Source organism: Oncorhynchus masou, chromosome 5, assembly GCF_036934945.1.
Source record: "Oncorhynchus masou masou isolate Uvic2021 chromosome 5, UVic_Omas_1.1, whole genome shotgun sequence".
Taxonomy (NCBI): domain Eukaryota; kingdom Metazoa; phylum Chordata; class Actinopteri; order Salmoniformes; family Salmonidae; genus Oncorhynchus; species Oncorhynchus masou.
The window spans coordinates 37297742-37322716 of record NC_088216.1 but is presented as its reverse complement, the minus strand read 5'-3'; the positions used below and the strand labels follow the sequence as shown (position 1 = coordinate 37322716).

The 24975-nt window shown below is 41.1% G+C and overlaps 1 protein-coding gene across 1 annotated transcript; it reads left to right on the top strand.

Annotated features, from left to right (window-relative positions):
- The first annotated feature begins 745 nt into the window (after window positions 1-745).
- Window positions 746-3906, top strand: LOC135526723 (ciliary microtubule inner protein 1-like). The gene is made up of 4 exons (XM_064955334.1): window positions 746-810; window positions 1290-1371; window positions 1594-1692; window positions 3610-3906. Exons 1-4 carry the CDS (start codon window positions 746-748, stop codon window positions 3763-3765), a joined length of 402 nt encoding a protein of 133 aa, XP_064811406.1. The 3' UTR covers window positions 3766-3906.
- Window positions 3907-24975: the final 21069 nt, after the last annotated feature.

The following is a 24975-nucleotide window of genomic DNA, read 5'->3' as shown; positions in this document are numbered from 1 at the left end:
ACCATGAGCCTCCCTATTTTCCTCCAGGTACCCATTCTGTAAATTTTGATGAACGGCCGAGGTTGGGTATTAATGCAGTTCAAACAAAGGAAGAGAACATCCTCTACTGGCAGTCTGAAATACTGCATCTGCTAAGAGTAGTACTATTACATTGAGTCAGCTTGGACTACTGCTCTGTGATTACTGTAAGGTAATAGACGTTATGGAGGTAGTTATCCAGCTTTGGGACCTCTGAGGTCTGACCTCTAGGTCAGAACAAATGCCCTTTTATTTAAATATTCAATAGGTATTGCTAAGAGTGCCAAATCACTATCATCGACACCATTTAACAGTGGCATTTAAGCTTAAAGGAAGTCACAATTCCATTTACCTTTTTTGCTATAAAAACTATCATTTTAAATGCATTGCAGGAAGACATGTATAAATTGATGTGAGCAATTGCTGCTCAAAAGGGGGTGCTGATTATTAACTTTAAAAATGTCAGTTAAAAAGATGTACGTATATAGTCCAAGTCCATTACAACACTCATTATTGTTTACTCAAATTGTTTCTAATTTCACACAATGTGTGACACTCAAATGATTTGGAATTGTTTCCAAGGATACACAAAAGGATAGTTTCTCTGACTCCACTATGTTGCTATGGTGATGGTAAACATATCTGTTAGTATAACATACAAGACTATATAAGACTGAAAGGTGAGAAGTCACACACTACAGAGAGACAGACACGCTCGCCAGCATAGATGGCAGCCTGCAAACCACTTGGATCTGGTGAAGAATGCAGCTTTGTGGATAAAGATGAAATCTGGTAAAAAGTCTGAGTTTACAACAAAACAAATGCAATTCAATGTTATATTATGTATTCCTTGAATTTTGCTGACAAATTCAACTTTCTTTTTTTAATATAGCACAAGGTTTGTCACTTTTGTTCAAGATGAGGATGTGTTATTGTTATTGTAGTAGTGGCAGTAGTGGTACTACAGTAATGGTGGATTGGTTAGCAGTAGTTAATGGTGGTGGTAGTAGTAGGCAAGTTTAGTAGAACAAGTAGTTGTAGACAGGTAGTAGTAGTACTAGCATTAGTAGCAGTAGTAGTAGTAGTTGAGAATATATTGATTTTACTCAGGTTCAGTAGAGGGTTAGCCTACTCTCTCTAGATTATCGTTGAAACCATCTTTGTTTTTGAAATATTTGGTTCTCTGATCTGTGTTAACTTATTTAGGAGCCATGTTTTGCAGGTCCAATGTTTGTTCAAAAGCCTTATACATGTCTTTGATTCATTTTCAGGAAAGTTCATGTCAAAATAGAGCTTCAGTCAGCCAAAGCCTGGCCCAATAAATGGGGATTCTTGACCAAGTCCTACAAGGAGGTAAGCAAGTGAAACCTGATGCAGTATGAACACATAACAAGTTCTACTTCTTGAGAATACAACCATACAACCCTATAGCCTCTATTGATTAGCCAGGTAGGGACAGACTGAACTGGGCACCATTTATATCAAAACAATGAAATCAAAGTTATTGGGTTGATCGATCACATATATATCTATGAGTTTCTTCAGATGTTCAGATATTTCATGCAATGTTTACAGATGCAGGAGGAGAGCAACAAGCTGAAAGACATTGTCAAATTGGAGCTTCCCCAACATCTTAAAACACGACCCCCTACCCCACCTGAGAAATATATCCAAGTGAGTCCTTACAAACTCCTTTGGGTCAAGGTCAAGTAAGACCCAGGTCAAAGGGAGTGCACTATATAGTAGTGCACAACCAGGGATGGGTAGGTTACTTTCTAAATGTAATCCGTTAGTTTCTAGTTACCTGTCCAAAATTGTCATCAGTAACGTAACTTTTCGATTACCCAAACTCAAATAGTTACTTTTAGATTACTTTCCCCTTAAGAGGCATTAGGAGAAGACAAAAATGTATGTTACCAATTGAACAACAGCTATTTTAGGATAAATCAATGTTAAAGTTTACATAGCTGGCCATATATATGTAACATTTTACTTTATGCGTTGGGTTATGTAGGCTTCTTCTAACACATCGCGTTCTACTTCATATAACAATACAATTAAAGTATATCTTTACAATAAAAACCTATCAGAATTCCAGTCATTCCAATAAATGTTATACCCCTTGATCTTCAAGAATAGGACTTGGAAATATAGAAGTATAGATTAGCTAAATTGTTTTACCTGAGCATGACCCCAGCCAGCCCTACTTTGTTGTTTATGATTTTGTTGTCATTGAGGACTGATTGGACTCATTGATTCGAATTGAAAAATAAATGCAGCGCTCATGGAATGGCATGCTTTGAGCACTACTGAAGAAAAAAAGCCCCACTTGTATTACATAGGCTTGGATCCGCACTGTGCAGCTGCTGCTCAAGCGCATTTTGTACTGGCTGTCCACTGGTTTCAAAAACAATGATTGATGGGCAGCTTAAACTTATTGAATTCAACCATTATTGGGTTCAAATACAATACGTAAGGCGCCAATAGCTAAATGAGAGAGCAGCAGTGACTCACATCAATGCGCTATGTAGGTATCAATAATAAGTAATATATCCTTATTGTCGTAGACCAGGTATACCCCCAGGGCTACGAGCAGTCCCGTCAAGGGTTGGCAAATCGCGCTGTTAAGACATTGATGCCCTTTGCAACCATGTACCTATGTGAGAGTGAATTATCGACCCTCATTGGCGTGAAAACGAAATACAGGCACAGACAGTGTGAAAAATAATTTAAGACTGAGACTCTCTCCAATACAACCCAACATTGCAGAGTTATGTGCATTCTTTCAAGCACACCCTTCTCATTAACCTGTGGTTAGTTTTATATGTAAGATGGTTAAATAAAGAGCAAAATTATTGATTATTATTATTTGTGCCCTGGTCCTATAAGAGCTCTTTGTCACTTCCCACGAGCCGGGTTGTGACAAAAACTCACACTCATTCTTATGTTTAAAAAATTGATCTTGTGTGTGGCAGGCTTACAATGATGGCAAAAAAACTGCTGACCCTAGTGCTAGAGGGGGTACGCAGCTGGAGATTGAATGTTTTGAAGGAGTCCTGGACTACTGCCAAAGACTAAACCAGTGCTGTTATCCTTACCTCCAAGTGTTTATTCACATTGGATAATCATTGGATGCCAACAGCAGTCACACCATTGGTAGACATAGCTTGGACTGCAGCCTACAAAAGCCTAGGAGAAGTGTCAGATTTTTATTCGCAAACATCCTTTCTGAATTTTAAAGTAATCCTCTAAGTAATCATCTAGTTTTTCAAAAGTATCTGTAATCTGTTTACAATATTTTTGCTGGCTTTTGTAATCCCTTACATGTAAAGGATTACATGTAATCCGTTACTCCCCAACCCTGTGCACCATTACATAACAAAAACTTATTTAGTGCACTACTTTTGACCATGACCGAGAGGGATCCAATTGTCTTAGGTCAATTAGAGTGACGAGCGTCGCGTAGCAGTGACCCCACCTGTTGGAAGACAATGATAGGGCTCTGGTCGAAAGTCGTGCATTATGTTGGGAATAGGGTGCCATTTGCAGACAGAAATGCTGGGCTATGTGTGACACTGAGGTCGGTTGCAGGTGGGACCCTCTCCCCCAGTTCCCCAGACCACCCAGGCTCAGATTGGTTGGCGCTCGACAGTGCCAGAGTTGCAGTTGGAGCGCTACGGAAAGGTCCAGTGTGGGAAGAAGAGCTTCCTGAAGGAGCTGGGCTGGGCCTTCGATGCCTGCAGCTGAAAAAAAAACTCTTCTGCCATGACACCTACCTCCTAGGCCTTGGCGATGCCGTGCACAGACTCAATATTGATGACTACTCAATATATGACTTTCCCTTATCCCCTGCTCTTTTTTGTCTTTGTCCTCCTCGCTTCCTGCTTTTTGTACTCACATACTCTTAAATCATATGAAATTAGCACTATCAGCATTTTTAAAATATTGATAAATTCTCACTAATCAATACAAAATACTATTAATCAACACAATACTATTAATCTGCTCTTATTTACTTCTGTCTCTCACATTTAATTTCAACACAAATATTGCATACTATATCCAACAAAATTACCACAATGGGTGCTTGGTTATTTTGATCCAATGACAATCATTTGATTATTTATAGGATATTATGTTCTCTCCTTTCATTATCCTGTAGTCAATGGTGCTGTATTTCCACAAATGTAATGTAATTGTTAAGGTCCAACATTTTCATTTTGAGGAGGGAATTTTAAACAATGTTGGTTCCCATTTGATATACTTGGTATGATTTTTTCAATGGCAGTATGATTGACCATGTATCAATATCTTATCTTGCAATTTAGCCTATATTCTGTTCGGGTTCCTTAAGATTTTTACAACAAATTAAAATGGGCCGGGAGACCCATGAGGCGGCGCACAATTGGCCCAGCATTGTCAGGGTTAGGGGAGGGTTCGGGATTTCCTTGTCCCATCGCGCTCTAGCGACTCTGTGTTGCGGGCTGGGTGCCTGCAAGCTGACTTCGATTGCCAGCTGAACGGTGTTTCCTCCCAACACATTGGTGCGACTTTCTTCCAGGTTAAAAGAGCAGTGTGTCAAGAAGCAGTGTGATTTGGCAGGGTTGTGTTTCGGAGGAAGCATGGCTCTTGTTCTGACAGATCTTCCCAAGTCTTTAGGGGAGTTATAGTGATGGGACAAGACTGTAACTACCAATTGGATGTATTCACAATCTATTTGTTTATATTAAAAAAGTATTTAAATAGAAAAGTTGAGTAACACTATTTTACCATATAGAAATGACCAAACATTTACTAAGATGTGGATTCATATCAAGCATCACTAGAAACCATTTACCAGCTATGTGGAATTATTAACCAAGTACCAGAAATTATTTCCTACTACACTGAACAAAAATATAAACGCAACATGTAAAATATTGGTCCCATGTTTCATGAGCTGAAATAAAAGTTCCCAGAAATTGTTCAGGTGCACAATAAGCATATTTATCTCAAATGTCGTGCACAAATTTGTTTACATCCATGTTAGTGAGCATTTGTTCTTTGCTAAGATAATCCATCCACCTGTCAGGTGTGGTATATCAAGAAGCTGATTAAACAGCGTAATCATTACACAGGTGCTAGGGATAATAAAAGGCCACTCTAAAATGTGCAGTTTTGTCACACAATACAATGCCACAGATGTCTCAAGTTTTAAATGAGCGTGCAATTGGCAAGCTGTCTGCCGCAATGGTCACCATAGCTGTTGCCAGAAAATTAAATGTTAATTTCTCTATCATAAGCCACCTCAAACATTGTTTTAGAGAATTTGGTAGTACGTCCAACTATCCTCACAACCACAGACCACGTATTTGGCATTGTGTGGACGAGCGGTTTTCTGATGTCAACGTTGTGAACAGAGTGCCCCATGATGGCGGTGGGGTTGGGATGCTCTGGATCAACATGTACAACAGTGTGTTCCATTTCCCGCCAATATCCAGCAACTTCGCACAACTATTGCAGAGGAGTGGGACAACATTCCACAGGCCACAATCAACAGCCTGCTCAACTCTATGCGAAGGATACGTGTCGCATATTTGGGTCACAGATTTCCCAATAATGTGAAATCCATACTTGTTGAGCACATTCATTCTGGCACATGTCTTCCCCATCAGTGGAACATATATGGCACTGTCATACTGAGCTTAATGCAAGGCTACAGCTGCACTGACATAATTGTTGTTGTTTCAATTTACTAATTCTACCTAAGGGCGCAACGCATTACACACATTCCAGATAAACTATTATGAAGCGGCCTGGAATACAAGCCAAACTGCTGTCTAACAGTAGAGGGGGATATGCTGATTTCATAATAATGAAAATGAAGTTGGATAAAAATGTGAAATGCTACTAGGAAACTGTTACTATTCTGTGCATGTTCGATGAATTGAGGACAACTGAAAACATGTTTGTATTCTGGTTGTCATTTAACCATTGGGTACATTCCAATATCCATACTAGCAGATACCCATACATGCCCAATACATTGCTTTATTCAAGGTGGTATGATAGAATGGATATTGGTACAGAGCCACATGCTATGATGGATTGGCAGTTTGGCACACAGACAATGCCCTGCTCTTAACCTTAGCCGGGTGACTCTTCCCCTCACACGTTCCCCCCAGTCTGCTAGACTAAAGTGGCAGACAGACACACTAGTGGGCCTGTCCCTGCACTGACCTTTCTACACAGCCATACACCAGCTCTCCCGTGACCTCGATGTAAAAAGCCACAGACCTCAGTCACTCATGCAACAACAAAGACAGGCTCTAAGGGGTGAAGCCACAGGACCATATGATTGTTTTCAAAGGCATAACTTACGTTTTTAATTGAAAAAGGAATTGAATGTTTTACATTTTTCAAAAGGTTTTGTAATTCCAAGCAGATTATTTTGCCTATGTACCCACACCTTCACATAAGTGTTTGTGTTGTTCCACAATATTAGATCCACCCTTCACACTGAAACACATGATAAAATATGATGCACAAAATCCTTCACTTTGTAGCATCAAAGAAATACATAAAGATATGCTATGATGCCCTCTCAAGTATTAAATAGCAAATTAAACTAGATGGTAACTTTACATAAAGTAAAATTGTGGGGCTTGCTTAATCTGTTTAAAAATGTTTACTTAAACAAAGCAACTAAAATAGAGTCAAAGTTAAATGTAGTTAAACAATTGGTCTGATTAGTTTGATGTACCACTATATCAACTTTATTACTTTGGATTGTACGTCAGTTAGATCACACATTTCATCAGAAATAAACACTCGGACTAGTACACTTTTATACACTCTCCTTCTAGAATACCACAGTGTATGCAGTATATGTAATAATAGAGCACAGAAGACAATGAGGCATAGTTGAAGTTTTAAATGAATACCAAATTATTTTTTACAATGGATTTGGACAATGTGAAGGCCTCTGGGCTGGAGCTGGATCAGTGGGAAAAGAGACCAGTGGCCAGAAAGGGGGAGCCCCAGCCCCCTGTTGGGTTCTAAGAATATGAAATATACTTATTCATGTCAGAGGGAGAAAGGGTCATGTATAACATTTACATTATGTCAGGATATGTTAGATGGATCCTCTGGGAGGAGAAGAGACAGTCTGGTACCAGTCACCATGACAGCCGTGAGTTGGGTTGGAGTGAGCACCTTGGGGAACAGGTCAGGTCAGATGAAGTGAGGAAGACAGATATCACTAAGGTTCTATCAGGTAACAGAGATGCATTGGCTGTTCAGTTGTGTAGGAGGAGACTCAGCATAGGAGAAAAGGTTAAATATCCATGCTTGTGTGAATATGTCTGTCTGTTCAGCTTTTCGATCCTTTGGGATGAATAAACTTGGTTTAAGCTTTCATAGTGTCCGTTGAGTTCTTCCTCTGATATTTATAACCTAACACCCCTAAGCATCTCTGTCCCAAGGGAAGATACACAAGTTAGCTGAGCATAGCATACATAAGGTTCTAAAAAAATCACATTACATAATTTTGCCTGATTCCGTTTTGTATTTTCCCAAATTCTGTTTTCTCTTTCATTTTTCCAGGTAAAAATGTCCCCAATTCCTTCAGGTTTTGTGATCAAAATCACCCTTTTTAATAGACAAAAAAAGATGGAAGTCCACAAGAACACTTAAAACACATCAGGAAAATGCCGCCGGAGGGGATGGCTGCCGTTTTACGGGCTCTTAACCAATTGTGCTATTTTGCATTGTTTGTAACTTATTTTTAACATAATGTTGATGCTACTGTCTCTTATGACAGAAAATAACTTCTGGATATCAGAACAATATCTCAATTGGGCTGAGGTCAGGTGATTGTGGAGGCCAGGTCATCTAATGCACCACTCCATCACTCTCCTTCTTCATCAAATAACTCTTACACAGCCTGGAGGTGTGTTGGGTCATTGTCCTGTTGACAAACAAATTATAGTCACACTACGCGCAAACCAAATGGGATGGCATATCACTAGAAATGCTGTGGTAGCCATGCTGGTTAAGTGTGCCTTGAATTCTAAATAACTCACTGACAGTGTCACCAGAAAAGCACCCCCTCGCCATCACACCTCCTCCTCCATGCTTCACGGTGGGAACCACACATGCGGAGATCATCCGTTCACCTACTCTGCGTCTCTCAAATTTGGACTAATTTCCACCAGTCTAATGTCCATTGCGCGTGTTTCTTGGCCCAAGCAAGTCTTTTTTTCTTATTGGTGTCCTTTAGAGGTGGCTTCTTTGCAGCATTTCGACCATGAAGGCCTGATTCACGCGGTCTCCTATGAAAAGTTGATATTGAGATGTGTCTGCATTAATTTGGGCTGCAATCTGAGGTGCAGTTAACGCTAATGAACTTATCCTCTGCAGCAGAGGTAACTCTGAGTCTTCCTTTCCTGTGGCGGTCCTCATGAGAGCCACTTTCATCATAGCACTTGATAGTTTTTGCGACTGCACTTGAAGAAACTTTCAAAGTTCTTGAAATGTTCCAGATTGACTGACCTTCATGTCTTAAAGTAATGGACAGACCGTCATTTCTCTCTGCTCATTTTTCCCCTCGACCAATCATCATCTACCACCACCTCCATCAACACCATACTGTGGGTCTTCAAATGTTGTTAGATATACACAGGGAAAGATGGCACCAAACATAGGAACAAGGCAGCTCTGAGTAGTGGCACCAGGAGAGAGAAGGGAGAATCACAGCATCTAAATTTAGCGAAGTCACAAAAATAAAATAAAAAGTGGCAGAGGCATTTGTGCAGTCCTAAACAAGTATCTTCCAAGCCGATAAGCTATGATGCTGCCAAAATGCTATCAATGTACCTCAAGAAATTCCTAGATAGGCACCTGCTCAGATGCCATCTACTCTTGCGGCCCAGCCTACATTTTCTAGGAGCTTCGCCTGATGCAGTTACCTGTGGCAATGTCATGAGTGGAGTGCTGGAGGTGAAGTGTCCCTTTAGTGCGAGGGACATGACTGTGGAGGATCATGTGTCCTCAATCAAGGATTTCCACGTGATCAAAGAGAGTGAGGGGGATAAATATCTGGCTTGCGGTCAGTGTTCCAATTAATCACAACGGTTTTCGAATGGGTTGAGGTCAGGGCTCTGTGCTGGCCAGTCAAGATCTTCTAAACCAATCTCGACAAACCATATCTGTAAGGACCTGGCTTTGTGGATGGGTGCATTGTCATGCTGAAACAATAAAGGGACTTACCCAAATTGTTGCCACAGAATTAGAACATAGAATTGTCTAGAATGTCTTTGAATGCTGTAGCGTTAAGATTTCCCTTCTCTGGAACCAAGGGGCCTAGCCTGAACCACAGAAAATAGCCCCAGACCATTTCCTCCTCCACCAAACTTTACAATTGGCACTATGCATTGAGGCAGGAAGCCCAGATTTGTCAGTCGGACAGCCAGGTGGTGAAGCATGATTCATCACTCCAGACAACACGTTTCCACTGCTCCAGAGTCCAATGGTGGCTAGCTTAACACCACTTTATTAACGCTTGGCATTGCACATGGAACAGTTCTTGTCCTGACATTGCTTCCAGAGGCAGTTTGGAACTCTGTAGTGTTGCAACCGAGGACAGAAGATTTTTTAAGCGCTGCGCGCTTCAGCACTTGTCTGCCCTGTTCTGTAATCTTGTGTGGCCTACCACTTCGCGTCTGCCTTGTTGCTCCTAGATGTTTCCACACAACAACAGCGCTTACTGTATAGTTGACGGGGGCAGAAATATTATGAACTGACCTGTTGGAAAGGTGGCATTCTATGACGGTGCCACATTGAAAGTCACCGAGCTCTTCAGTAAGGCCAATCTACTGCCAATGTTTGTCTATGGAGATTGCATGGCTGTGTACTCTATTTTATACACTTGTCAGCAATGGTTGTAGCTGAAATAGCCAAATCTACTAATTTGAAGGGGTGTCCACATATAGTGTGTCCAGACTGTATCACATCCAGACGTGATTGGGAGTCCCATAGGGTGGCGCACAATTGGCCCAGCGTCATCTGGGTTTGGCCGGGGTAGGCTGTCATCTTAAAAAATACATTTGTTCTCAACTGACTTGCCTAGTTAAATAAAGGTTAAATAAATAAATAAAACATGTAAATCTTGGGATGGATCGCACCGTTGCATATAAAAACAATACTCGTGTTAAAATTGCAATTATTAAATATAAGTTAATTGCTTATGTATGCCTCTGTACTGTTAGCATAGTATGTTAAAACAGCGCTCTGACAAACAATATATGAAATTATCATAAACAAAATGTGGTCTGTCATTATCTACATCTTCACTAACGTTAGTCACAGTTACGCTACGCTGATAGCTACTTTGTTAAAATAGCTGGCTACCTTTTGTTTGGAGGTCATCTGAAGGATGTTGTTCCAGCCATGCGCTCCCCGCATCTACAGAGTTAGGACATATGTCGCTTGGCTTTCCATCAGTGAAGTGCTAAAAATAAAATGTTAGCTAGATTAGGTATTGCATACAGCATAAACGAGGAATAGACTCAATGAATAGCTAAGGTTCTGTTGTATGCTTATACACAGAAAGGGTAATGAGTCATTGAGCTAGCTAGCTAGCAAGGTTGGCTATGATCACACCAAGCTAGCACTCGTCACTGAGCTAAAATAGCCGAACTAGTTAACTAGCAAAATACATGTATAATATAGCCCATTCATAGACGCTAACTACATTTAGTGCTTATTGGTGAGGGTATCTTATTCCCGGGGGACTTTTGTTAAGAGCCACGACGCTTGCACTAAATGTTAACACACATTGCTTATGATACGGTTTTGGAAACGCAAGAAATGTACACTGAGTGTACAAAACATTAGGATACTGCTCTTTCCATGACATACCAGTAGCTCGCAGAACACCTATGAGTAGCTCGCCAAACAATTCCAAAAATACATGCAATTTTTCACGTGTTCCATCGCAAACTGTCATAAACAAATCTCACAACTATCCGACACCGCAAGCTCCCAGCTACTATCTAATCAACGCAACATTGACATTTTTCAAACCTCTGGTTAGCCACTATTTTTCAGGATATTGCGCGTCTGTCTGTGTGGTGCGCAAGTTTGTCTATCACTCCATGTGTAGCCAGTTGATGTGATAACAGTCTTGTGGTTTGACAGAATGTAAGGGGTGCATAACTCGTGGCAAAGAATCAGACGCCGGAGAGCAGAACTAGGTAATAGCCGGAGCAGTTTAATTCCAAAACCAATGGCATCAAGAAAATAACAACTTGGGTACAAAACCCGATGCGCAAAATATAAAACAGATTTTGATGTACATTTAAGGAGCCTGTTACTCCTAAATGTCCAAGGACCTTATATGTTATTTTCAGAGGTAGAATGTCTCTGGCAGCCAAAACAGCCAAATAATCCATCTAACCGGGAATGGTTCTAGAAACATAAAGCCCTTTACTTTCCTATCACATAAAAAATAATTTCACAAATGCAAAATATACATTTGCAGCCTCCCCCAACTTTTGCCCCCAGAACAGCGTCAATTCGTCAGGTCATAGACTCTACAAGGTGTCAAAAGCGTTCCACAGGGATGCTGAACCATGTTGACTCCAATACTTCCCACAGTTGTGTCAAGTTGGCTGGATGTCCTATGGGTGGTGGACCATTCTTGATACACACACCCAGCAGCGTTGCAGTTCTTGACACAAACCTGTGCGCAAAGCACCTACACTGTTCAAAGGCACGTAATCTTTTTACACAATCCATGTCTCAAAGCTTAAAAATCCTTCTTAAACATGTCTACCCCTTTCATCTACATCATTGGTCACCAACCTTTTCTGAGTCAAGATCACTTTGGCAGTCAAAAAGCAAGCCAAGATCTACCACTAAGATAAAAAAAAACTTTAAAAATGTAACATGAAACTAATAAAAACAGTTCTGTAGGAATGATACATGATACATTAAATGACTAGCCTGCCAATATTGTTCTTCTCAGAGCATACATTTCAAAACTCAATCATTGATAACAGATCAGTTGATGTAGCACTTGCGAGTCACAGCAAAGGATAAATTGAAATAATTTGTTTGTTTTTTTTCATTTTACTTGGCTGATGGTACCTGCATCTGATGGTCATGGTGCTGTCAAGACAACTGGGAACTCAGTGACGTTCAGGTCAGAAAGTCGGAGCTCTAGAAAGGTGCCAGTTTCCGAATTGGATGACCATTCAAAACGATTTTCCCAGTCGGATCTTGTTTTTTTTTCAGTTCCTAGTTGTCTTGAATGCACTGAAGTCGGGAGTCCAAGATTTCTGTTCCGAGTTCCGAGTTGTTTTTAACATGGCATTAAAATCTCAGTGGAGGGAGGGAGAGAGCAGCATAGGGTCTGCCTCTTACGGTCCCTGCTCTTTCCTTCCTTTCTTTCTTCCGGTGAGACCAGAAAGAGGGACACATTCTTCCACCTTCCATTCAGGCACAAATTTATGTTGTTCCGATAACCAAAGAAAGTGAAATACTCCTCGATATTAAAGTAGGCACCATGACCTGCTAATAATAATCAAAACGCCGGTCTATTGATACACTTGGCTACTCATTCATTGCAGCTGCAGCGCGAGTGGAAGTAAAGTGAAGCACATTTTATGTTTTGTAAAAGTGTTGAATAAAAAACAGTGTTGACGGTGTTAAATTAAACTTAGACATGAACTCACTCATAAAAACATCAGCTCTTTCCTGTATTCTTTGACATTCTCTCATGTTTTTAAAAGTTATGAAATCTCAAGTAGGCTAGTATCAAACTTTTCTGTGGCATGGGTCGTGGAAGCTGTAGGTAGGCACGATTATATGAGCTATCTGATTGGCCAGCGCAGTAGGCACACTTCATTTAGCCACAGATCTCCCAGTCTACCGGGTCGGCAGAGTTTGTCTTTTCAGACAAATTAAATGGTTCAAACACTGACCCATAATCACGGGGCCTCACGTGGGTGTGTGCTTGGTTTCTTCCACGACTTGCATGGCTGTGCACGACTCCAACACCATCATTACGTTTTCAGACGAGACAACGGTGGTTGGCCTGACCGCTGACGAGACAGCCTATAGGGATGAAGTCAGAGACCTGGCAGTGTGTTGCCAGGAAAAATAACCTCTCCTACAACGTCAACAAAATGAAGGAGCAGATCGTGGACTTCAGGAGACAGCAGAGGGAGCATTCCCCACTGGTCACTTTAATAATGTTTTACCCACTTCATATGTATATAATGTATACTCGTCAAGGCCTATTCTATTTAACTATTGCTGTACATATAGTATTCTATCCTACGTATTCTTCAGATATACTACATATTCTATCCATATACTGTCCATACATCCCATCATATTGTAATGACCTGTAATGACCTGGCTACTTCCGGCGCCGACAGAGATGGCCGCCTCGCTTCGCGTTCCTAGGAAACTATGCAGTTTTTTGTTTTTTTTATGTGTTATTTCTTACATTAGTACCCAGGTCATCTTAGGTTTCATTACATACAGTCGAGAAGAACTACTGAATATAAGATCAGCGTCAACTCACCATCAGTACGACCAAGAATATGACTTTCGCGACGCGGATCCTGTGTTCTGCCGTTCCACCAGGACAACGGAATGGATCCCAGCCGGCGACCGAAAAAAACGACTTCGTAAAAGAGGGAAACGAGGCGGTCTTCTGGTCAGACTACGGAGACGGGCACATTGTGCCCCACTTCCTAGCATTCTTCTTGCCAATGTCCAGTCTCTTGACAACAAGGTTGATGAAATCCGAGCAAGGGTAGCATTCCAGAGGGACATCAGAGACTGTAACGTTCTTTGCTTCACGGAAACATGGCTCACTGGAGAGACGCTCTCAGATGCGGTGCAGCCAGCGGGTTTCTACACACATCGCGCCGACAGAAACAAACACCTTTCTGGTAAGAAGAGTGGTGGGGGCGTATGCCTTATGGCTAACGAGACGTGGTGTGATCACAGAAACATACAGGAACTCAAATCCTTCTGTTCACCTGATTTAGAATTCTTCACAATCAAATGTAGACCGCATTATCTACCAAGAGAATTCTCTTCGATTATAATCACAGCCGTATATATTCCCCCCCAAGCAGACACATCGATGGCTCTGAACGAACTTTATTTGACTCTTTGCAAACTGGAATCCACACATCCTGAGGCTGCATTCATTGTTGCTGGGGATTTTAACAAGGCTAATCTGAAAACAAGACTCCCTAAAATGTATCAGCATATCGATTGCGCCACCAGGGCGGGCAAAACCTTGGATCACTGTTATTCTAACTTCCGCGACGCATATAAGGCCCTGCTCCGCCCCCCTTTCGGAAAAGCTGACCACGAACCACTGCTTTTAATCAGAGCAAGGTGACTGGTAACATGACCGAATATAAACAGTGCAGCTATTCCCTCCATAAGGCTATCAAACAAGCTAAGCGTCAGTATAGAGACAAAGTAGAATCTCAATTCAACGGCTCAGACACAAGAGATATGTGGCAGGGTCTACAGTCAATCACGGACTACAAGAAGAAATCCAGCCCAGTCATGGACCAGGATGTCTCTCTCCCAGGCAGAATAAATAACTTTTTTGCCCGCTTTGAGGACAATACAGTGCCACTGACACGGCCTGCAACGGAAACATGCGGTCTCTCCTTCACTGCAGCCGAGGTGAGTAAAACATTTAAACGTGTTAACCCTCGCAAGGCTGCAGGCCCAGACGGCATCCCCAGCCGCGCCCTCAGAGCATGCGCAGACCAGCTGGCTGGTGTGTTTACGGACATATTCAATCAATCCCTATACCAGTCTGCTGTTCCCACATGCTTCAAGAGGGCCACCATTGTTCCTGTTCCCAAGAAAGCTAAGGTAACTGAGCTAAACGACTACCGCCCCGTAGCACTCACTTCCGTCATCATGAAGTGCTTTGAGAGACTAGTCAAGGACCATATCACCTCCACCCTACCTGACACCCTAGACCCACTCCAATTTGCTTACCGCCCAAATAGGTCCACAGACGACGCAATCTCAACCACACTGCACACTGCCCTAACCCATCTGGACAAGAGGAATACCTATGTGAGAATGCTGTTCATCGACTACAGCTCGGCATTTAACACCATAGTACCCTCCAAGCTCGTCATCAAGCTCGAGACCCTGGGTCTCGACCCCGCCCTGTGCAACTGGGTACTGGACTTCCTGACGGGCCGCCCCCAGGTGGTGAGGGTAGGTAACAACATCTCCACCCCGCTGATCCTCAACACTGGGGCCCCACAAGGGTGCGTTCTGAGCCCTCTCCTGTACTCCCTGTTCACCCACGACTGCACGGCAACGCACGCCTCCAACTCAATCATCAAGTTTGCGGACGACACAACAGTGGTAGGCTTGATTACCAACAACGACGAGACGGCCTACAGGGAGGAGGTGAGGGTCCTCGGAGTGTGTCGTCAGGACAATAACCTCACTCAACGTCAACAAAACTAAGGAGATGATTGTGGACTTCAGGAAACAGCAGAGGGAACACCCCCCTATCCACATCGATGGAACAGTAGTGGAGAGGGTAGTAAGTTTTAAGTTCCTCGGCATACACATCACAGACAAACTAAATTGGTCCACTCACACACACAGCATCGTGAAGAAGGCGCAGCAGCGCCTCTTCAACCTCAGGAGGCTGAAGAAATTTGGCTTGTCACCAAAAACACTCACAAACTTCTACAGATGCACAATCGAGAGCATCCTGGCGGGCTGTATCACCGCCTGGTACGGCAACTGCTCCACCCACAACCGTAAGGCTCTCCAGAGGGTAGTGAGGTCTGCACAACGTATCACCGGGGGCAAACTACCTGCCCTCCAGGACACCTACACCACCCGATGTTACAGGAAGGCCATAAAGATCATTAAGGACAACACCCACCCGAGCCACTGCCTGTTCACCCCGCTATCATCCAGAAGGCGAGGTCAGTACAGGTGCATCAAAGCTGGGACCGAGAGACTGAAAAACAGCTTCTATCTCAAGGCCATCAGACTGTTAAACAGCCACCACTAACATTGAGTGGCTGCTGCCTACACACTGACACTGACTCAACTCCAGCCACTTTAATAATGGGAATTGATGGGAAATGATGTAAATATATCACTAGCCACTTTAGACAATGCTACCTTATATAATGTTACTTACCCTACATTATTCATCTCATATGCATACGTATATACTGTACTCTATATCATCGACTGCATCCTTATGTAATACATGTATCACTAGCCACTTTAACTATGCCACTTTGTTTACATACTCATCTCATATGTATATACTGTACTCGATCTACTGTATCTTGCCTATGCTGCTCTGCACCATCACTCATTCATATCTTTATGTACATATTCTTTATCCCCTTACACTGTGTATAAGATATTAGTTTTGGAATTGTTAGTTAGATTACTTGTTGGTTATTACTGCATTGTCGGAACTGGAAGCACAAGCATTCGCTACACTCGCATTAACATCTGCTAACCATGTGTATGTGACAAATACAATTTGATTTGATTTGATTTAGATCATAAAGGAACAATTGTCCAGACAGAGGATTGAGTTTACGAATTCACGGTTTATTAACCCAACTCCACACAGGCTACTGTTTGGCCGTAGCCCACGCCAAATAAATGAAAGATTCCCGTATAAAACAACCATGACATTCTCTTGTGAAGACCAGACTTTAGAGAGTGAACAATGGCTAAACATGGTCTTGAACTTGCAATGCTCCATGGTCTTAAACTTGCAATGGCATGTCAGACCCTGCGAACACTGGGTACTGGTAAGTACACAACAACCAACTAACAGCATAACACACAGCTGTCTGTGTGGCTCACTACAATATATACAGTATCGTTCTAGGTTCCACTGCGCAAGAGGGGGTCCATGGAGTTTTATGAACATCAAGGCAGACACACGTGAATTAAGATTTTTTTTCAATGTTCTGATTAACCAAAGGGGTCAAATCTCCGACGAGCGTTCGCAGTGCACACACATAGCCTACAGTTCTTATCATTCTCACCACCGCCAGAGAGAAGACTGGGAAGAAACCACAATTTACCTACCTCTACACTGCTATACATATTTATTTGGTTTGACATTCTATCGTTTTTCATGGAATTTTTGTAATTATTAACTAGAATTTATTTAGAATTTATCTGAATAAATTTTTCCAGAAATATTTTTTCCAGCTCCATGTATTCTCAAATTGAAAAAGGTGAGGGAGTGCCGCTCCCCTGCACTCCGGCAGCACTACAACCCTGACCATGAGCAAACCTGTCGGAAACTTTATGCTGAAGGACTGAAATTCCCACAAAAGAACATTGTTTCTTAACATTGTCTGAACTATTTGAGAACATTCCCAATGTCAACCAAGTTGGAGAACATTCCTAGAACATTACCAAAATTTTAACTAAATGTAACCATGTTTGAACTTTTAGGAAACGTTCTGTTAAAGTAATTAAACACCAATAAAACATTTTTTTTTGTCAAGTTCCTTAAATGTGCTGAGAATGTTCCAAAGCCAAGCAAATATCCTACACCATTCCCAGAAAGTTGTGTATTCAAAATAACCATACAACCACCACACTCTAAGACAGGGGTTTTCAAACTGGGTTCCCAGGTACCGCAGGTTGTCCGCAAATGTATTATTATTATTATCATCATTATTATTATGTTGTTTTATGAATATTGCTAACTGCAAAATAATACCACCGTGGATACCATTGTTATGTCTCTGCATCCAGTATGAAGGCAGTTAGAGGTAGTTTCATGAGCCAATGCTAACTAGCGTTAGCACAAGGATTGGAAGTTTACAGGACCAGTTAGACTTTTTTATTTATTTTTATTTTACCTTTATTTAACCAGGCAAGTTAGTTAAGAACAAATTCTTATTTTCAATGACGGCCTGGGAACACTGGGTTAACTGCCTGTTCAGGGGCAGAACGACAGATTTGTACCTTGTCAGCTCGGGGGTTTGAACTCGCAACCTTCCGGTTACTAGTCCAACACTCTAACCACTAGGCTACCCTGCCGCCACAAATGCTTGCTGTCCCTGTTCATCTGTCTCTGCGGAAGTACATAAATGGCTTCAATGCCAAAATCTCAAACTATTCCTTTTAATATGGAGGAAATTACAGTCATTGGCGCAAATTACAGTTTTTTTTCTGTATATAAAATTGTTAGGTGGGCCATCTAAGTAGTAATTTTCAGTTCTGTATCTATGGACGCGACCCAGTCGTTCATTCTAAATGTTCCATTGCCATACTGGCTGGCAACATTCCTAACTCTTGCTATAAACGCGACCCAGTCGTTCAGTCTACTTGTTCTGTATCTATGGACACGACCAAGTGGTTCAGTCTTTTTGTTCTGCATCTATAGGCACGACCCAGTCGTTCGTTCTAAATGTTCCATTGACGTACTGGCTGGCAATATTCTTATCTCTTGCTTGCTAGCTAGCCAAAATAACAGCAAAGTAGCCGCATTTGCATTTGTTTAAGTTGTTTTCTAGTGACATTTATTTTTAATACATTCATAACAATGAGCTAATGAGGCACAATTTCGAATGGCATAGAAAATGTGCTCACTCGTCAGGACACTGTTGTTCAGAGGAGCTAGCCAACAACACAGCTACAGTAGCACAATCACTTCAAACTGAAGCTGGAAAGACTGCAAATTAGCTGCATTTTGTTTGACCTTTTTCAAAATATATATATCCATAGAAATGATGCCAGCTGATTCAGAATTTCGTCTGGCTGAGAAACGCTGCCTGTCTGTCTCGTCCCAACTCGACAACTCGACAGCAGGAGATCAAATTTGAATATTAAAACAGTGCTGCAAATGTCAGAGAGACAGACAGCAAGGTTTATACAAATCTCTGCTATTGAAAACGAAATGCTAGTCTAAAAGAAATGAGATAATGTGTAGATGCTTTTTATAGTGGAGATCAAGTTTATAAATTGCCTGTCTGGGCTGATGAGAGGATTGCGCAGTCAGATGGAACAGACTAAATAGATTTAGCCGGTGGCAATTTGTGGAATAGACGCCAGCTAGAATGCGGTTTTAACCAATCAGCATTCAGGATTAGACCCACCCCTTGTTTACTTTTAAATAATACCATCTTTGACAACTAACAATCAGATATTGTTTGTTGTGATGTACAAAAAGTACAAAAAAATGTATCCCGCATGAGGCCTTTTGCTTCTTGCTAGGTTGTCATCTAAAATTCCAAAAACCGGACATTCAACGCACATGCCCATTGATTTTGTTATGACTTTTGAGCAGAGGAACATAGAATTAGACATGACAAAATGCATAGAATTGCAGAAAATTAATATTAAAACTGCAACATTTTCTCTCAGCTCCATTAATTATTTTTTTAGAATTGCTTAAAATGTGTTTTACAACAGCAAAAAAAATTCTACGCCGCCAAGATACCTTTGTAGCTAATAGACTATAGATTTTACACTACCAAATCTATTCATTTTAAAATGTGGATTACTTCTACTTGCCATTATTATTCACTTGATGATAAGACAATATGTGAAATTAATTATTTTGCTAACATATGGTGGTCCATGGGCAATCGCCTATTAATGTATCATAGTAGCAAGTTAACAGGAGGCAGCAGTAATCTGAAAGATCAGACCAAAACGTGATGAAGTGATCGGGTGAAATAAGAAGCGAGTGAACGGAGACATGACAAAGCCTGAACATTTCAGCTATATTTCTCATTGATTTAGCCCACTATTTCCTACAGGTGTGATACAGATGAAGGCCTATATTTAATCTGGATTTGACAAATAATAGCCTGACTAGGAATCTTTGACTTCTCCATGTGCCATATGTGTTCCCAATTAGGGTAAATGTAGTCCTATTAATAATGTTTGAATGTTTTCCTAATTTGCATCGGCTAACCATTGTGATTAAGGATATTGAATAAACAGGTATGGGTAACAAATAATAATTGGTTTCGGTGCTCCGCATGGGCCCTTTGATTTTTCATTTGTTTTCCATAAATGGCTACTGTAGTGGAAGAATGAGAGGAGGTGATATTCTAACGACTGGCTGGCATGCGAGGCCCAGCGTGATGACTCAATCACAATTTATGACATTGTTTGGATGGCAGACAATCTGGGGGCTATCACAAGGTTCAAACATACCTTATTTGTGGCAAGCTCTAAGAAAAGAATTCAATTGTCATGTTTGGATTGTTTCAAGAGTTCATAAAGATACTTTTTATATATTTGATTGTACTGTAAGTGCTATGGATTTATTGTCACATGGAAACTGTTATTCTGTTTCGTTGTCGGACAGCAGATAGTTCAAAGATGGAGTGACTCAAGGGTGTGCTCCTAACATTTAAATTGAGTTGATTAGGTTATAATCTGGATGTGTTTTCCTGTCTTTTGTTTTACCTAGCAATATGCAAATACATGTTCATTCAGGTTGGGCGTCAATTTCTGCTTGAATTTGGTTGAAAGGACAGTGAATTTGTTCATACTCTACTTTGAGAACTTGCTACCAAGCTCCTGCGTTCTGTGTGGTTCAGTTGGTAGAGCACAGCGCAAGTGTTGTGGGTTCTATTCCTATGGGTGACCAGTATGAAAATGTATGCACTCACTACTGAGAGTTGCACTGGATACTCGAGTCTGCTAAATTACTCAAATATATAAGATACACATAGTTGTTTCTCTCAGAGATTAATCTGAAGACACTTTTAACCACCTTAAATTTGAGCCTATTGGTGATAGTAATTTACTCTGTGTTATTCTGTTACGTATCATGTATTTCATGTAAACTGTAATTGTTTGTGTCAATTCTTTCATGACTAATAAATCCTATTAGTTGAATTAAGTTCCTGGTTTTACAGAGTAATTCTTTGATTGATTATAGGCTACATAATTTAGTAGGTCTATTGGTAGTGTCACGGTTTTCTTCTATCTCCTCCTCTGATGACGAGGTGTAGCAAGGATCGGACCAAAATGCAGCGTGGTAATTTTCATACATGTTTAATAACGAATAAACACGAACAATACAAAAACCGAAACAGCCTATACTGGTGCAAAGTAACACAGAGACAGGAACAATCACCCACAAAACACTCAAAGAATATGGCTGCCTAAATATGGCTCCCAATCAGAGACAACGATAAACACCTGCCTCTGATTGAGAACCACTTCAGGCAACCATAGACTTTTCTAGATAACCCTACTAATTCACAATCCCAACACCTACAAAAAACACAAGACAAAACACACCACATAAACCCATGTCTCACCTTGGCCTGACCAAAATAATAAAGAAAACACAAAATACTAAGACCAGGGCATGACAGGTAGTTGTTATTTACACTATATACATAGTATATGCTTGGGTAACACTTTGACATCTCTGATCTGCTTGACTCGATAAATTAAATGCTAGAAAATTGGTCACCAGGATTAGCTATTTATATCTAATCTCTTAATAATTGCATAACGGAAGTTAGACATGTTCATTATTGTCATACTGAGTGGGTGATACAATGACTCTCTATCTTTTTAGATCCTCCAGAGATGCACAGTGCCATAATAATGGAGTCAGATTAATAAATTTAATTTATTATTATATTCAACATACTTTCTAAATAATGGTTGGATAATTTCCATCAAACTACATAATGGTGACCCCTCATCCTCAGTCAATGGGGCTTTCCACCAATCTACAATACTGCGTTATAGGCCTACCTGACCACGTTTTTAAGGTTACGCATAAAGATTATGCTGTGTGTATTGAGAACAAGAACAAAAATGTCTAGACAAGGAGGGGGGTATGTAGGGTGTGTGGCAAAGATGCCCTAAAGGCCAACATAATCTCACACTAAATTTGTGCAAATATTTACAAAAGTATTTCAGCAGATTTTGTGTGTTTTTGTGTGGCTTAACTAGTGTGAAAATACAAAACATTTTGTGCAACTTAATCCACAGGAAAAGACACATTTTTGTGTGACTTCACTCATAGGAAAATACATTTTTGGGGTGCAAACTTCGGAACAATATTTCGAAAGTTATTGGAACAATGCATTTTGGGCAATAATGTTCTGCACTGCCTTTTTAGTGTCCCACATTTATTAATCAACCAAGTTGTCCCCGAAATACTTATAATATAATAGTAGCCTTGCGTTTTTTATTTTATTTTATCAATGTCAATTCTGTTTTCTATGCTTGTTTTCACTTAATACTTTGGGATACAAGTGCTATGTCGGATTTTATGAGGGTTGCCAGATTGGAGAAAAAAAGCTGTATTTGACAGTTTTTGTTGCTATATTGTTGAAGGTATTTGGATGGGGAATGGGGATACATTTTCCTGATGGTAAATTAGTTCCTCCATAAATGTGGAGACACAGAAGACCTGCAAAAAAAATATGTTTGTTTTAAATTCCCCTGGTGCAGCTGCATGGTATTTGCAACTATAATGAGCCTGGGCTATGATCAATTAAGCCATATCAGTGAAATTAACAAGCTAATGTAAAATAATGAATTATGTTGGCACTTCAAGATGATTATTACGGTCGTGCCAATCATGTTATATATTTAAACCATCCTTTTTTAATTAAGGATCAGACCCTTTTTTCCCATTTTCGCCTAAAATGACATACCCAAATCTAACTGCCTGTAGCTCAGGACCTGAAGCAAGGATATGCATATTCTTGATACCATTTGAAAGGAAACACTAAAGTTTGTGGAAATGTGAAATTAATGTAGGAGAATATAACACATTAGAGCTGGTAAAAGATAATACAAAGAAAAAAACATGATTTTTTTGTACCATCATCTTTGAAATGCAAGAGAAAGGCCATAATGTCTTATTCCAGCCCAGGCACAATTTAGATTTTGGCCACTAGATGGTAGCAGTGTATGTGCAAAGTTTTAGACTGATCCAATGAACCATTGAATATCTGTTCAAAATATTGTATCAAGACTGCCCAAATGTGCTTAATTGGTTTATTAATACATTTTTCAAGTTCATAATTGTGTACTCTCCTCAAATAATAGCATGATATCATTTAACTGTAATAGCTACTGTAAATTGGACATAAGATTAACAAGAATTTAAGCTTTCTGCCCATATCAGATGTCCTGGGAAATGTCCTGGGAAATGTTTTTTGTTACTTACAACCTCATGCTAATCACATTAGCCTACGTTAGCTCAACCGTCCTGCAGGGGGGACACTGATCCCATAGAGGTTAATCATCCCCCACACTACTCCCACAGGTGTCACCTGTGTCGCAGAGTCAATAGTGTCGCAGAGCCAACGCAAACATTACCTCTTTGCATGACAGATAGTTTGCCTCATCAGATCCTGGGCCTGTTTATACTGAATCAGATGTTGGAAGTTATGCATCCTTTTCAGTACTTTAAATGCCCTGTACTTTAAATGTCCATCTACCATGGGACTGATTTCCTCCTCCTCATCCTCCTCCCTGATCTCTTAGGTATCGCCACGGTAGTTGCCCCCACTAAAGCTGTTCTCTCACAGTTATTCATACTATTCACATCCTCTCTCATTTCCACCTGAGCCATCGCCTGCTCACTCAACTCTTGAAATTGGTCCCACTTTGCCCTTCCAAACACCAACCTGCCTCTTCCCTCTGGCCTACTGTGCATACTATGGGGTAATGACGTTGACTCCTCCCATACCTCCCACTCACAGATTCCTGCCATCGCATTAGATACCAGAGTGAGGTCCAAGGCAGACTCTTTCCCTGTGGCTCCATCAATCCTGGTCCTTCGGCCATCATTCAGGCACACCAGAACTTTCATTTCTATCAGATTTTCTATCCTTGCCCTCCACTCTCTCCAGCGCAACCAGGTCCAATGTCTGACAAGGATTCTAATAGTTTACTACCACTAGCACCCCTCCTCTCAACCACACCACCACCACCACATATTCCTGTTCAATACCTTTGCCTAGCATCTTGTAAGGAAGTCCTTGCTCTAGGTGGCACATCCCCCTCCCCCTCCATCTCTGTCACTACAAACCACTACATATCCCTGTGTGATAAACTCCAAAGTAGGTTTGAGCCATGTTTCCTGCATGCACATCACATCAGGCTTAGCTGGCATATCCACAATGAACTGCTCGAACTCATGCCCATTCGCCAACAGGCTTCGAGCATTCCATTGTAGTATTACCACCATAACTAAGATCCAGTAATACATGACTCCAGCCTCGGCTGATTGAGGTCATCTCGAGCCTCTTCCCATGTCAACCCTCTCATACTCAGATGTCTCCCAGCCGCTTTCACTATTAGCTGAATCCTCTCTGTTTTAGACTCTACTTTAGCAGTGCTATTGACAGCTCCTGCTATGAATGTCAACAACTTTCTCTTATCTATGTATACCATATCGCCGCCCATCTGCCCCGTAATCTCAGTTCTAGATGCTCCTACCCATCTCTCCCTTGAACCTGTATCTCCCTGTACCTGGACCATCCTCACTGCCTCAGCATATGACACCCTTCTCTCCACTCTCACTTATTGCACCTCCACTGCCTGTTTCCTTGCATCGCACCCACCATATGCCACACCATGAGCCCCCCCATAAGCCCTCACATAATAACTCATATATTAATAATAACTTTATTTGGCAGTATACTGTCCTTCATGTGTAACAGAATATCCTGGCTATCTACCCTAATCATATCCCTTGTTGCTTGCAATCTTCGAAAATTAACTAGAACGCCTCCTCTTAAGTTGTTGCTTACCTCTTTAGTGCTAACACTCACAGGCATTCCTGTTATCACCCTTTTAATCCACTACTTCCCTGCTTGATCAGTCCAGCTGCTCGACACCACCTTTCACTTCACCATTTGCTTCACTCAGAGATTTTCCCTCTGCACCATGTCCTTACAGAGC

Coding starts and splice junctions, on each gene's coding strand:
- LOC135526723 (XM_064955334.1), top strand. CDS start 746: ATGGCAGCCTGCAAACCACTTGGATCTGGTGAAGAATGCAGCTTTGTG. Junction 1,372..1,593: donor TGACCAAGTCCTACAAGGAG/GTAAGCAAGTGA, acceptor CAATGTTTACAG/ATGCAGGAGGAGAGCAACAA. Junction 1,693..3,609: donor CACCTGAGAAATATATCCAA/GTGAGTCCTTAC, acceptor GGTCGGTTGCAG/GTGGGACCCTCTCCCCCAGT.